Source organism: Globicephala melas, chromosome 5 (assembly GCF_963455315.2).
Source record: "Globicephala melas chromosome 5, mGloMel1.2, whole genome shotgun sequence".
NCBI lineage: Eukaryota > Metazoa > Chordata > Mammalia > Artiodactyla > Delphinidae > Globicephala > Globicephala melas.
The window spans coordinates 44,974,579-44,989,675 of record NC_083318.1 but is presented as its reverse complement, the minus strand read 5'-3'; the positions used below and the strand labels follow the sequence as shown (position 1 = coordinate 44,989,675).

At 40.9% G+C, this 15,097-nt stretch overlaps 1 protein-coding gene across 10 annotated transcripts in view; it reads left to right on the top strand.

Annotated features, from left to right (window-relative positions):
• The first annotated feature begins 1,465 nt into the window (after positions 1-1,465).
• LCORL (ligand dependent nuclear receptor corepressor like) overlaps positions 1,466-15,097 on the top strand; it is a 171,031-nt gene continuing 157,399 nt past the window's right edge. For 7 of the 10 annotated variants that reach the window (XM_030864296.3, XM_030864299.2, XM_060299187.1 and 4 more), the window contains exon 1: positions 1,466-1,631. In XM_030864296.3, the coding sequence (XP_030720156.2) occupies positions 1,466-1,631 (166 nt within the window). Of the gene's footprint in view, positions 1,632-2,538; positions 2,670-15,097 lie in introns of those variants that run through there. The other 3 variants (XM_060299189.1, XM_060299190.2, XM_060299188.2) reach the window with 3 other exon arrangements.

The following is a 15,097-nucleotide window of genomic DNA, read 5'->3' as shown; positions in this document are numbered from 1 at the left end:
AATGAGCAAGGACTACTTTTTCCTAGGAAGCAAAAAAAAAAAAGGTGGAGGTGGATAAGGAAGGATAATCCACAAAACAGGGAGGATGGAACTGAATTCAGAATTCACAGAAGTTTCCAAGAAGAATTAAAACATATTTCCCACAAACTTGTGCATAAATTCCCAGTAATCCACAGTACTTCTCAGCAAACTGTGTGTGTCATAGCTTTGGTTCGGCCCCCTGCACGTATACAGAAATGCATGCACAATCACTGTGGGGCAAAAGTTAAAAATGTCATTGGAGTTTATATCTAATCAAAAGCTTTCTCTCTCTCTGAAGAAATATTTCCTCTAGCTCAGCGCAGAATTCATTCCACAACATTTAAGTGCTAAATCCCGTGCTGCGCACTGTATTAGGGTTAGGCAAGTGAAAGACGACACGGTACACAAGACTTAATGGGTCGCTGTCCTCCAGGAGTTTACTTTTTGCGGAGCATAAAAGTGTCCCCTTTTGGAGTTTTCACCCAGCCACCTCCAAGCCCCCCGTAAACGATTTCCGGTGAAAAGCCCCGCAATCTTTCCCTAATCTTTACAAATATTCTCGCTTTCCGAGATGTCATCGCCCTGGAAACTGAAGTGACTATGGGTTCTCTCTCTGGACATTTGGCAGTTATTTCGGATGCAGCCGAATGACCGGCTTGTTCCTTCTCAGCAGCGACGAGATCACAGTGACCACCAAAAGTTTCCAGCACTTAAAGCACAAAGCGCAGCCCGAAACTTCAAGATACCGACAACTCTAGCGGCTTCCACCGCCTTTCTATTGTGAATCCTAAGGAAGTTAAGGTGGCTGGGTCGGACCCCGCAACGCGCGCAGCGCACTGCCCTGAGCGGTAAACCCACAAGCCGCACACAGAGCCGAGAAGCCGAAGGCCAGGCTGCAAGCCCAAGTGTGCGAAGGGTACGGAAACACGCCCATCCCTGGTGGACTACAAGAACCGGCATGCACCGCGCCGCGGCAGCAAGCTCCGCTTCGGGACCCCAGCGCAAGGAGACCTGGGAAGTGAAGTCTCCGGGAGGCCGGAGTCGCGTCGCGAAGACAGAAAGGAAGCGTTGCTAGTCCGCTCCATTAGCACGCCGGTTCCTGGCGGGGCTCCGAGCCTCTGGCTCCTGCTCAGGGTTTTCGCGGGCGGCGGGAGCGGTATGGCTCGCTTGAGTAAACTCCGGGGGGAGGGGAGACAGGGGAGTAGATGGGGAGGCGGGGTCAGCGGAAGCGGCAGGTTGCTTCCTTCTCCTCACGCTCCTTCCCCGCCTCTCCCAGAGGGAGCGGTGGGAGGGGGAGGGAAGGGCAGAGGGAAGGTAGTGTGACACGTGTCAATCAACCCCCCTCCGGGGGGCGCGCGCTCCGGGGCTCGCGCCGAGGGCTCGCGCCCCTGCCTCGTGCCTGCGCCGCTCGTATGTAAATGAGGGCGCGTGACGCGGGACGCAGATGGACAAGGGAAGAGAGAGAATGGCCGCTGCCGCCGCCGCTGCTGCCGCCGCCGCCGCCGCCGCCGCCGCCGCCGCTCAGTGCCGGAGCCCTCGGTGCGCGGCGGAGAGGAGAGGATTCCGGCGGGAACTCGACTCTTGGCGCCACCGCCTCATGCACTGTGTAGGTAAGAGAGACACGGGCCGGGGCCCCGGCTCCGCGCGGCGACGGCTGCCGCAGCCCGAGGAGTTTGTGGCAGAGGGGTTTAGTTGAATCTCCCGTTCGGGTCAGTTCATTGGGGGAGCGAGATGGGAGCGGCGGCGGCGCGGCGGATCCGGCGCTCGCCTTTTGTCTGGGGGCTCCTCGCCCGGCGCGGTCCGCGCTCCTTTCCCCTCCTCAGCTCTTTGGCTCCCCGGGAACTGTTAGTTCGGACCCGCTCGCCGAGCCCCCAAGGAAAAGGCTCGCTTGCGCTCTCCCCGAAACTCCTCGGCGCCCCTGGCCGCTCGCTGTCCACCCTGTCAAGAGGGAGGAAGCGGGCCGGTGGGTCGGCGCCCGGCCGGAGAGGAGCCCGCGGGCAGAGCCGGCGGGAGGAAGGCGGGCTGGTCCGCGCCCCCGCCGGGTGCACACACACCCCCTTCTGCCGCCGGGGTCCGGGCGGGCCGACGCGACAGGGTTCCCGGGGACGGGGACCTGAACGACCCCCGGGTGCTCGCGGGGCGGCGGCCGCGGGTGAGCCGGCTGGGGGCGAGGGGCGGCGGGGGCGTCGCCCGAGGGGCGGGGGCGCCCAACTCTGCCCTCTCGCGCTCGGCGGCGGCGGCGCCGTGTGTACTCCTTTAAGAAGGAGCCGCTCGAGCGCTGACGGTTGGGATTTGAAGTTCTTCCTCCCTCTTTGGAAGTCTGGACAGAGGGGGGGGTGTTGCCATGGCGACGGCAACCCCCCCGTTCTCCTCGCGGACGCCCCGAAGACTCGGGTCCTCTTTTACTGTCATGTGATGGACCCTTCCTTGCACAGACACGCACATCGCCCTCCCCAACTCCCATCCCCGTTCTGCAATTCCGTCTTCCCTTTTGGTTGGGTCGGAATCTTTCTGCTTCAAACTTCTGGGCTCCGGGCTGTCATTCTGAGGGTTGCTCGGGGGTGGCGAGAGGTGGTGGGACCTCCCCACCTTGCCGCCGTCGCTGTTTCGTCTGAGTAAGACGTGTGCGTGGAGCTGTTATCCAGCAGGTTGGATAACACCGAGTGGGCACCGAGGGGATAACGCGGTTTATGGGATGGGGTGTGTTGTGTTTGTTTTGGAAGGGGTTGATGGGTGGGCGAGTAGAAGAGGTAGAGGGAAGATTGCATTGTTTAAAGAGTGGATAGTGGCAGCAGCTTGCTCGACTGGCAGTTAAATCTTGGCATTTGGAGTTGAGGAGTAACCTTAGTGCCCTAAGAAAACAACTCTCTTACCCTGTTTCCATCTGTTCTTGCGCCACCTCGCGCCCCTTTTCCCCAAGCCCCCTCAGATTTGTTTGGTTAGCGCCTGAAGATCTTTCTTGTTTTTCACTAGTGAAAAGGAGGTCGTGGTAGGATAAACTAGTACAACTTCAAATCAGAAATGTGCACTGCAGAATACGGTGGATATAGGAAAATGTACGAGAAGGAAGTTTGCTCTGAGTAGGGGCATTTAAGTTATGTTCAAGCAATTCACTGTTTTACGCTTTAAAATATGTTTTGTTCTTATCTAAGGAAATGTTCTAGGAAATAGCTTTAGTCAGGTATTCATAAGTGATTTTATCTCTTTTTAAAAAGTGTAAAAAAACCCTCACGGTGTTCTTATATAAAAATTTTAAGCGAAGGGTTGCTGGTGCTTCCCGAATACAAAATGGACCCTGTTTTTATAATTGCTTATGTAAAGATCTCTTCCACTGACAACCTGTTTGAAAATTGTTGAGTTCGTTCAGTTAGAATCAGGCAGGATGATAGCATTGTAACACTGGCTCGAGATAACTATTGTGTTAAGTTTTGCCGAGGCACAGTTATTTGATGGTGTCTTTGGATAATTTTTATATTTTAGAATACTTTGGCTTTTTCTTTTTTCTCATCTTGCTTGTTTAGATGCATTAAGTATGGCTTCGTCTCACAAAAATATATGTGCTTTTGAAAAATAGTCGAATTTTAATTAAACACAAAATTAATTGGATTTGATGGAAGAAGGGAAATAGGATGTCTTTCTGTCTTACCTACTTGGATATTCAAGTAGGATTGGAAGACATTGAAGATTGTGTTAATGCTGTGTGTCTAATATGTAGTCTCTGTATTACATTTTTAATGTAGTATACAGTTGTATCGTATTTGAAAGAAAATTTTTTCCTGAGCTCTAACTGTATTTGAGAATTATTTCCCACAGTCCCAGTCCTAGTCAGGAGACCTAGGAAGATCCATCTCATAGTTTGTTTTTATCATGCTTGTTTTTTAAATAAACAATAAAACTCTCTTAAGCAGGATATACACTGGTTGATTGGGTTTTTTTCAGTAGTCTATATGTGAAGCACCTACTCACAGTATGAATTGGGATTAAATGTATTTTGAGTAACTATTTTAAGTCACCTTTTGCTATTACTTTGTAAATATATTTGAAAAAAGCTATATTCTTTTTACTTTGCATGTGTGTATGTGTGTGAACATATATGTGTATATGTACTTCTGTATTGAATATTCATTGCTCTTATTGGTTGAAATTTTTATAAAATATTCTTTCTACCTTTAGGGAAGAAAATGATCCACAAGTCTTATTTTTAAATGAAATATGGAAATTGTAAGTAGTGTCTCAGGGCCTTACAGCAAATTAGTATTGAGCCAGTAGTGAAGTTTTAAAATCTCAGTTCTTAGCCTAAATCTTTAAAGTAATCTCATTCATTCTTTAAATAACATATATATTCTAATTTTATGAGCAAAAAGTTCATTTTCCTTGCCATGACTGCTTGTAGTTAGATAAGATGTTTAACTCTTGATATGGAAAATGATATTTACCTTTCTTTATTTGTGGAACTCATCTCTTTAGGTTAGGTTTATGGTTACTCTGTGATTTAATCCTGGTTTTTCTTTTTTTATAATTGAAGAGTTGTCCTGTAAGCTGTGTGGCCCAATTAATAGCTTTATTTACAATGTGGTGCTTTTTACAATTTGATTTTTCTCTGTAATCATCCTGTACTGTGCTATACTTTTGAATATGTTCATCTAACAAATGTTTGAGTGCTTATTGGATATAATAAATAGTATCCTAGTACTCAGCATGTTGAGTGATAACAGATATAGTCCTGGATCTTATGGAATTATATATGGAATATATAATTAGTATCTGATAAATCATATAATTTAAAGCAAAGTCAAGTCCAGGATAAAAGAAATGCATTAGTATATTTTTAAACATTATCAGGACTTGTGTAGTCCATTAGGATATTTGATCTGGGAAATAAGTTCTGTTTTGTTTTAACTTTTAATTTTGATATAATTTCGAACTTACAAGAAAAGTTGGAAGAATAGTACCAGGAACTCCTCTATACCCTTACCCACATTCACCAATTGTATTACATTTTGAAGTATTTGCTTTATCATTCTTGCCTTATATCTATATCTTTTTTTTTTTTCTGAAACATTTGAGGGTAATTTGGAGACATGATGCCTCTTTACCCCTAAATTCTTCAGTTATATTTCCTAAAGCCAAGGACATTGGCTTACCTAACTACAGTATAGTTATTAAAACCAGGAAATATGACATTGACATACTATTAATGATACTATTATCGAATTCATAATCCATATTCAGATTTTATCCACTTTACTTTATAAGCTTTTCCCCCTAGCTAGGATCATATATTGCATTTGGTTGTCCTCTTTTAGTCTCTTTAAATCTGGAACACTTTCTCAGCCTTTCTTGTATTTCTTGACCTTGACATTTTTGAAAAGTACAGGAGAGTTATTTTGTAGAATGTCCCTCAATTTGAATTTGTCTGTTGTTTCCTCCTGATTAGATTGGTTATGCATTTTTGGCAGGAATATCTCTGAAGACATGTTCTGTCCTTCTTAATACATCATATCTTGAGATTCATAATGTTGTTTTGTCCCAGTGTTGGTGATGGTAGCTTTGAAAATCTGGTTAATGTGGTATTTTCCATATTTCTCCCTGAAAGTTACTATTTGTTCTTTTGTAATTAATATGTAATTTGTGGGGAAATACTTTTGAGGAACAGGATATTTACATAGTCTCATCAAAACTTTACCCACAAGTTTTAACATTCATTCATGATTTTTCTAGCTTCATCATTCTGTAACTAGTAGTTGATATTCTGTCATAAAGCAGTCTATCCTGTCTTCTTTATTTATTTTTGTTAGTTATTTTCATCCGTATGAACTCATGGGTTCTTATTTTATTCAGTGGTTAAATCCATTACTGTCATTATTTTGATTTCCAAATTGTCCCAGGTCTGGCCAGTGGGAGCCTCATCAAGCTGTCCAGTGTTTTTTGACAAATCACATGTCTCTCCAACCCCTCCCTGCCCAATGATTATTTTTGAGCACTTCCTTCCTGCCCAAACAAGATATTGCAGGTTCATCTTGTACTTCACATGTCCCAGCCCCGACATCAACCATTTTTCCAAGGAGCCCTCCATTCTTTTTAGTGGAAAATAGATTTAGATACCAAAATATGAACACGAGGTGTCAGGACTGTTTTTTTTTTTTTTTGCGGTACGCGGGCCTCTCACTGCTGTGGCCTCTCCCGTTGCGGAGCACAGGCTCCGGACGCGCAGGCCCGGCGCGGCCACGGCCCACGGGCCCAGCCACTCCGCGGCACATGGGATCCCGCCGGACCGGGGCACGAACCCGCGTCCCCTGAATCAGCAGGCGGACCCGCAACCACTGGGCCACCAGGGAAGCCCCCAGGACTGTTTTTAAGCCCTCTTTTTCTGATTCAGAAGTTAATGATCAGTGTAACCAGTGTAACTGATTTGCCTAAGATTACAACAGTAAAACAATGAAGATTTGATTAGAATCATTTAATAAACTCCAACATCCAGTAGAAATAAAATGGGTGCCAAATATATTATTTAAAATTTTCTAGTAGCTACATTAAGAAAGCATGTTTGATTTAGCCCAATATATTAAAAATATTTTAACATTAATCCATATAAAATTGTTGAGTTAGTTTACATTCTTTTTAAAACATTAAGTCTTTGAAATCAGTTATTATAGCATATCTCAGTTTGGACTAGCTACATTTCAGGTGCTTAGTAGCCTCATGTGGCAAATGGCTACCACATTGGACAGCACAGTTTTATAGTGTAGTGACTCCAGCCAAGGCTTGATTACCTTGGTACCACTTTTTCAAATCTGTTGGTACTAACCAAACTGATAGCTTTCCCCAAATCTTTTATTCCCCAAATCTTTTATTTGAATAACGTAATATAGTGAATGGGAATATAGGCACTGGAGCTAGACTACCTGTGTTTGAACTCCAGCTCTCTAGCTGTTACCACCTACCAGGGTGGACAAGTTACTTAACCTTTCTGTACTTCAGTTTCTTACCTGTAAATTGAAGATAATGAGGTTGTTCGAAAATTAATTGTGTTGATATATGTTAATATGTGTCTGCCATATAGAAAACATTCCATAAACATTTGCTGTTAATATTATTTATACAGTTTATTAAAAGCTTTGAGCTTTATGTTTTTGCCAGTAGATTCTTTCTGGTGGGAATGCTGATGAACAATGAAGAGATCATGAGGCATGTTAGAGAAAAAGATAGTAAAGGCTTGAAAGATCTATATTCTAGGGTATTCTTGAGCCGTAGAGTCATGGAGTTTAAGAATCACAGTATAATCACTTAGCTTGATCTTCGCTTTTTATGTATAAGAAAAGCAAAAGGCATTTGATGCCATCCTACGTTGCAAGGAACATTTTGGCTTTGTGGTAGCTGAATACAAGAAATCTGTTTAAATTCATTTAAAAAAATCTGTATCATTATATCATCTTGAACCTACTCTTTGTTGGTACCTACTCTCTGTACTCTTCCTGTTAACCACATCACTGTCTTAGAGTTCTACACTCTGCAGGTGTTTGCAGAGTAGACTTTTCCAAACTACCTGCCCCATTGATAATCAGCAGTATCAGGGGCAGAAGATATTCTCTTCCTCTATTTTTTAACCTCTGAAGAAGTTACGGGAGCACTTCATAGAGCTATAACACTTAAAGATGGGATAGTCCAGGTAAATAAAGTTCTAGATAATCAACTTGACACTTCTTTCCGGCTGCTTCTTGCCTCCTACTCTTATTTTTCCACCAACTTCTACCTCATCTTGTCACTATTGCTATGTAAATTCTGGAAGAGTAGATTTACTTAGAAATCTGGATTTGATGAGAACTGGTATGAATGGGTCAACTACCCAAAAACTTTGCACAACTGTCTTTTCAGGCACTAGCAGATTTTTTATCCATTAAAAAAAGATGTGAATTAAAGCACTATCTAATAATATGTATCAGGCAAATGGAATCTGTGATGATCATGAGTAGTTGGGTGGTAAAGACATATCCAAATTTCTCTGTAAATAAGCACATTGTGAATTTTGCTTGTAAAATTTGAAATTCTGTGTACTCTTGGATTGTATACTTGGAAGTTCTGCCATCCTTGGGTTCAAGCAGTATATGAATTTCGTATATTTGCATATGTTAGAAACAGGCTGTATGCTGGTCTGAGCATATCACATGTATTCTCCTTTCTGTGTGGTGCTGTCTCTTCCTGTCCATGCTACTTCCCTTGGCTGGTTACATGTGTGTATCCCTCCCTGTTTGGCTGGGTACTGTGATAAGTTCCTGTTATGTCACCAGAAGTAGCTATTATGTATCCTCCATGCTCCCCTGGTTTATCTTTCAATCCTGGTGTTTAATTCTTCTACCACTGTGCAGTCTTGGGAGGAGCAACAGAGGCGTGTAGATTTTTGGATATGCAATTTTTTCTTCCTTTTTGGTAAATCCAGTTTTTCAATTATAATCTCATACGTTATTGAGGTTTAGAGTTTCTATCTTTTTTCTTTTTTGATAATATTCCTTCTTTTTTGGGTGTGTGTGTGTGTATTTTATTCACCACAGAATAAAGATAGGAGGCTGTGACTAGGCCCAGACCAACCTACTGCTACCATTAGGAAACTAATTAAGGTAACAATGCCATATTTATATTTGAAGAATGGCACTTTGCTCTTAATAAAGCTAAATAAAAATTTGTTTTGAGGCTTTTTATGTTTTCTAGAAAACCGCTTCCAATGAAGAATCACTTTTCTATATCTCCTTTCCTTTTATATGGTTTTCCCATTAATTGGCAACAACCCTGCTTACTTATATTTGCTTCTTTGTTTTTCTTTTCTCTTTACCTTGATCTATTACCAAGTTATTATTATTTTCTTTACAATATCTCTTGGATTCAGTTTTTCTGATGAAGTGTTAAGCACTTGGGCCGATTTAGGTAAGACTCTAGTTTATATCAGTATCTGCATCATTGATTTTACTGTCCTTCAGTCTAGCTTATAACCTATATTAAATCATTATTTGGAATAGCTACTTTGATTTTGTACTTTACAAAGCAGTAGTGTCTCCCACTTGTCTTTTTTCATCAAATGAAAGCTCCTGACCGTATCCAGTTAGTTGGTCATAGTCCACCGGGCTCCTTCCCTGTTCGTTTGCCTGGTTTCTTCTTTAGACAGCCCAGCCACTTTTATCTGCCTTTACTTCTGTTTTGTACACATTGCTCCAAATTCTTGAGTATCTTATTAATCATAACAGCTACCCTGCCTGCATCCTCAGTCTCCTTTAAAATTCAGTTGTAGCCTAGAGTCTTTTCTAAAATATTTCTTGAAAAACGAGTTTGAGGCTTTCTCTGTTAATTCAGATTGGCCAGTTCTTTTCTGATGGCTATGTGTAAGGTGTGTATGTAGGGAAGAAGCTTTGTCCAGTCGTCTTCATATTTAAATAGTAAACTATTTAGTAAACAGTTTAGGGACAAGGGGCTAAGTCTTCACAAATGGTAAAAAGGATTAAGAATTGAAAGAACATAGTTCCTTTTTTAGCCTCTATTGTTTTAACCTTAGGCACGAGTCATTTCACTTTTCATAGCTGGAAATCTACAGATAATAGATTTATAGCTGTCCTTAAATGTTCACTATCTTTTGTTTTTATGAAAGGTGTTAAAATACTTATATAGTAGTGGTTTCTGGGCTAAAAATATAAATTAAGGAATTACCAGCATAAAGATGATATTTAAATCCTTGAAATGGATGAGACCACCTAAGGGTAAGTGATAGTATAACTATAGAGGAGTACTCAGTACCATGTCTTAAGGAATCTTAGCATTCCTTGGATGGAGGAAGAGGAGCCTCAAAGGAAAGCCACTGGACTTTCACACTGAAAAGTAAGGCCATTGGCTATGTCGGAAAACCAGGAGAGATGGTATTACCAAATCTAAGAGAAGAGTGTTAAAATAAGGAGGGATTGTTATATGTTGATGAGATGTCAAGTACCCTTAAACAGGGAAATGTGCATTGTTTTTGGCAGCATGGAAGTTCTTAGTGACCTTGACCAGATGGATTTCAGCAGAGTGGCAGGGATGGAAGCTATATTGTAATAGGTTAGAAAGTATTTAAGATGTGTGGAAGAGGAGAAACCATTTGAGAAGCTACATTTTGAGGAAGAACAGATGTATAGAGCAGTAATTGGAAGGGTGTGGGATCTAGAGATGTTTGTTTCATGCATGGATAATAAGATGGAGAATACTTTTTTGAATTGATAATATCCATGATTACTTTATATGTTAATTAAGCTGAGACTTGATAGCAACAAAATATTGAGAGATAAATAGAATGGGCTTGGTTTGCATCACTGAATGTGAACTCTAAAATTGTTTCTTTTTCTCTTCAAAACATATTTTCCTAATTAAGTTCATCAAGTAAGATATGGTTTGTGACATTAGTGTGTTACACAGTTTAAAAGATTGATTTTTTCCAGTTAATTTACTGTTGTCAGTCAATCATCAAATATCTTGAGTCCTACTGTGTGCTGGTTGATGGGAGTGTAATTCTATGTTTCTTCCTTAACCAGGTTCTGAACTAGAAATAGACTTAGGAATCAGGGATCGAAATGTTAGCTCTTTAGATGGTAAGGTTGTATTGAAGAACCTGGCTTGTAGCTGAGGCCAGAATTAAGACAATATCATCCTGAACTGAACTTACCAACCTATCAAAGACAGAGCAGCTAGAGCTGCAGGCCTCTTCTAAAATACAAGGAAGCTCTACCCCATGTGGTTTGCTTATAGGTAGGTAGGACCATCTAGGCAGAATGAACGGTAGGCTTGAACATGCATGAAAAGTGACCTTTAAAACATTAATCCATTCCACTAGGAACAACTATCAGCATGTTGCCAATACTAGTTATTCCTCTCTCCTTTGGTAGGATGAATAAGGGGTAGAGAAAAGAGCAGAAGCTTCTTCCAGAATACTTCCCCTAAAAACGTGATAAGAATTAGGAGAGGTGGGAACTGTGAGTTGGGTAAAAAAGCTAATTCCTACACTAGGAATTCTTTGCTTTTAAAGAGCTCACAGTTATCAAGGATGTTAAGTATTAGAGATGGCATAATATAATGGAAAGGCTTAGGAGACAGCAATGAATTTTGATTTGAAGAATCTGAAATGACTAGGCTTCAAAGGATTGACTGAAAGCTGGGGTTGGCAGACTTTTTTTTGTAAAGGGCTGGATGTAAATATTTTAGGCTCTGTGGGCCATATGGTCTTTATTGCAAGTACTCAACTCTGCTGTTGTAGCACAAAAGCAATCTATAAATGAATGAACATGGCTGTGTTCCAATAACAAAATTATTTACAAAAATAGGCAGATTTGGTCTACTGGCCATGGTTTGCTGATCCCTAAGTTAAATGATCCAGCAGAAAAGTAGGTTGGAAGGAACAGGTTGAAGGATAGTGTAAACAAAGGTATAGAAGTTTAAGTAATGTATATTCTGAAAATATTCAGCACTCTAGTGTCACTGGAGTATAGGGTGGGAGTAGGAAGTAGGACTGAAAGTATAAATTATGGCATCTATAAGGAGGAAATTATAAGCCTTTGAAGTTTTTTTTTTTAACGGGTAATAAGCATGATCAGATAAGTCGGCTTATTTTCATTTTGAACATCTGCTGTTGGTTCAGGTTTGAGGGTTTTTTTTATTTCTAATAGTTTTAAGAAGCTCAAATTGAAGCAGCCCTTTTGAGTCAAAACTGGGAAAACGAGCAATCTCCACTTCAGTAAATTAATTAAGATATTGGATTGCTGAAGTACTCTCAGATGGCACCCTTCTCTTTTGCTTGGGTTCTGAACAACTTGAAAATTAAAACAAGGAGAAAGATGGAAGTAGAATATTACTTTTATTACTAATAGAGGCCAGGCTAGAGAAATAGGTTGGTGAAGGAGTCAGGTGTTCTGGCATAAGCCAATTTATCCACCCGGTGCTAGGCATACTAGGGAAGCAGAGCGGAATATGAGCTCTCTGTGAGTATGTTCTCTCGATAGCTACTCCTAAGGGTCTACCCAACTATTCTTTACAAAATCACCAATCAGATCAGTCTCTTCGCTTCCGTAGGAGTGAAGAGAGGCTCAGATTGTGCTTATGCCCATCCTTCCTCGTAGAAACAGGGAGCAAGGAAAAGGTGTTACTCCTGTAACAATCAAGGCTAATTTTTGCAGAGTTGTATCTGGGCATAAGTGTACTGGAAACAATACAATTGTCATTATACTGAAAACAACTCAAACTTGCATATTCTAAATATTTTTTAAATATTTAATTCTAGTGTTTGAAACACTCATATATTATTTAAACTCTTAAAATAAAATTGGTAGTCTTGTTTTTTTGATGAACTAGATTTTTCTACAGGCCTATGTAAGATACTTAAATAAAATGCATATTTGGCTAGAAAAGAAAGACAAGACTTCCTTCTTTATCAATTTTCAATTGACTTTTTAAATTTAGAAGGAATTAATATAAAAGAATTGACCACTGTTTCTTTAAGTGGAAAAAGCAGATACTTTGACAAATAGATTAGCCTTTTAATTAGCTTGGATTATGGGTGCTTATGCAGTTTATTCACTGGTATCTCTCTCTCTCTTTTTTTTTTTTTTTTTAAATGTCATCAGTTGTTCTTCCTTGTTCCCTTCTTCTTTCCTTTCGGAACGTTTCAGTACTGAAACCATCAGGTGGGACCAAACAAAGTGTCCACACTGGTTAGGGTATATGGGGGGAGGGGGCATGTCCTCTTGAAGGAGTGGGTATATCAGAGCCTGGCAGGGTTGAGGAGGGTCCCCATGTGGGTTGTTGGAGCTGGAGGTATGAGGAGCAGTCTGAATAGGAGGGGCGCACTAGTGTGAGGTGTTGGAGCCAAGCAGGGTCAGATCGGTATTTGTGAAGGTGAGTAGCCTGGTACAGAGTAAGAGGGATAAGAGGGCATCTACTAGGAGGTGATGGCCACCAGGGGTGGCAGCAGAAAGTCATCTGTGTAGGAGGGTAGCCTGGTTTGGGTGTGTTCAGCCTCAAGTTGGATATTGTGGGAGTCCATGGTTGGAGGCATCCCAGTGCAATATCAGAACCTGAGGGTGGGGAGAGGAAGACATCCCAGTGGAGGATCAGCTCAACATGGGATGTTAGTGCCTAAGCAAGATGAGGAGGATATTCTTGGAGGAGGAGTGCCAGGCATGAGGAATAGGGGAGGTTATACCCGTGGAGGAAGTATGTGGGTGTTGGGGCAGAGAGGGGTAAAGAGAGCGTCCATGTGGGGATGGGGAAACAGCCACAATGGGAGGCTGGTAACATACAGGGAGACTAGTCAAATAAATCCTTAAGGATAATGGGAGCCAGCCTGTCACTGTCTGAGAAGGGAGTTACCATTATGGAAGTGGAAAAAACTAGAATGCTTTCTGTAGTGTTGGATTGGAAAAGAGATATTGGTGTGTGAATTCATGATTTTTCTTATATATAGATGTAGAATAAAGAAATATATACTTATGCTCTAAACTGTTCACTGAGAAGGCACCTAGGAGCAGTGACACCCCAATAGCAGTGAGCATGATGCTTCATTGTTAATTTCCTGATTTTAATGGTCATATTTGTAAGAGAATGCCTTTGTAGGAAACGCTTATTAAAGAATTCAAGGGTGACGGGTTATCACGTAGGCCATTTACTCTCAAATAGCTGGAAAAGTAAAAGGTTTTACCATACTTAAAACATTTTCTGTAAATTTAACATTGATACAAAGTAAAAATAAATACTTAAAAGCAATGTCATTAGTCTAAATATTACATTCTCTTGAATTAATCACTTTCAGCCCTTAAAATCTCATAGTTGGTAATATATAAACTGACACTTTTCAACACTAAGAATTGCCCTTTGAAATAATGATAGCTAATGTCTATTGAATGCTTACCATCGTGTGTTAGACACTGTGCTAATAAGCTTTTATTTGTATTAATCACATTTAATTTTCACATGAGAAATAGTACAATTTTTATCTTCATTTTACAGATGAAAAAAACAAGGCTTAGAGAAGCTGACTTGCCGAAGACTTTTCATCTAGAAAATATAAAGATAGAATTAACATATAAGTCTATATTACTCTTTTGGTGAAACCTAGTTTAAAAATTAGCAAGTCTGATCCCTCCTGCTTTCTGATCAGATAGTTGCATTTAAAACTTTAGTACCAGAGCTGTTCTCTATTTTATTTCAGAACTTTGAAATCAGGAGTAGGGAGAAGTATTCTGGGTCTAGACCTCCTTGGCCTTTTGTTCCTGGCCCTGGAATAAGAGAGAACCAGGGGCTTCTGTATTTGAATGCACATATTACAGTTAAGTGTTCCCTTGAGATGGGTTAGTCAGGGAATAATATCCCCAAATTTCTTTCTTGGTCTTAACATTGGGAACGGGGGGCGGGGGGAGGTAAGAACATAGAGTTAGTGGGGCAAGGGATTACCCCAGCATAGATTGTCAATGTTAAGTTTTAGTCTTGATGTAAAGATATACAGTTAACCCTCTATCGCAATTCCAAGAATGACGGCCATCCCCTTTCCAACTCTTTTGAACTTTTCCCAAGAATGGCAAGTGATCAGATAGAAATAGCTGATGACAATTTATTGTTTCATTTTAGCTATCCTTTGCCTATGCTCCCCTTTACCCATTTAGCGTAGTATAGGAAAGTAGTGCCCTGGTAAAATATGTGTTTGGGTTTGTTTTTTTTTTTAACACTAATATTATGGCATCAGCTTAATCTTTACTTGTTTTTTCTCCTTTGCCTTATTATTTGACCTTTTAATATTTCTATTCTAGCACAGATATATACAACTCATAAATGAAGTAAAATTTCCCTATATGACTACAGATTAGCTTACTTACCTAACTTATCTTAGTTAACTAATTTATCTTCATTCTTCTCCTCAGTCTGAACCCATAGGTGCTTTCATCCTCTGTCACAGAGTGAGTTTTTTCTGACTCTTTCATTCTTTAGACCTATTCTGAAATTGCTGTTTTGTTTTTTATCAAGAATAATTGGATTTTCAGTGTGGAAGGAAGCATGGCCATCTGCTCTAATCCTTTCA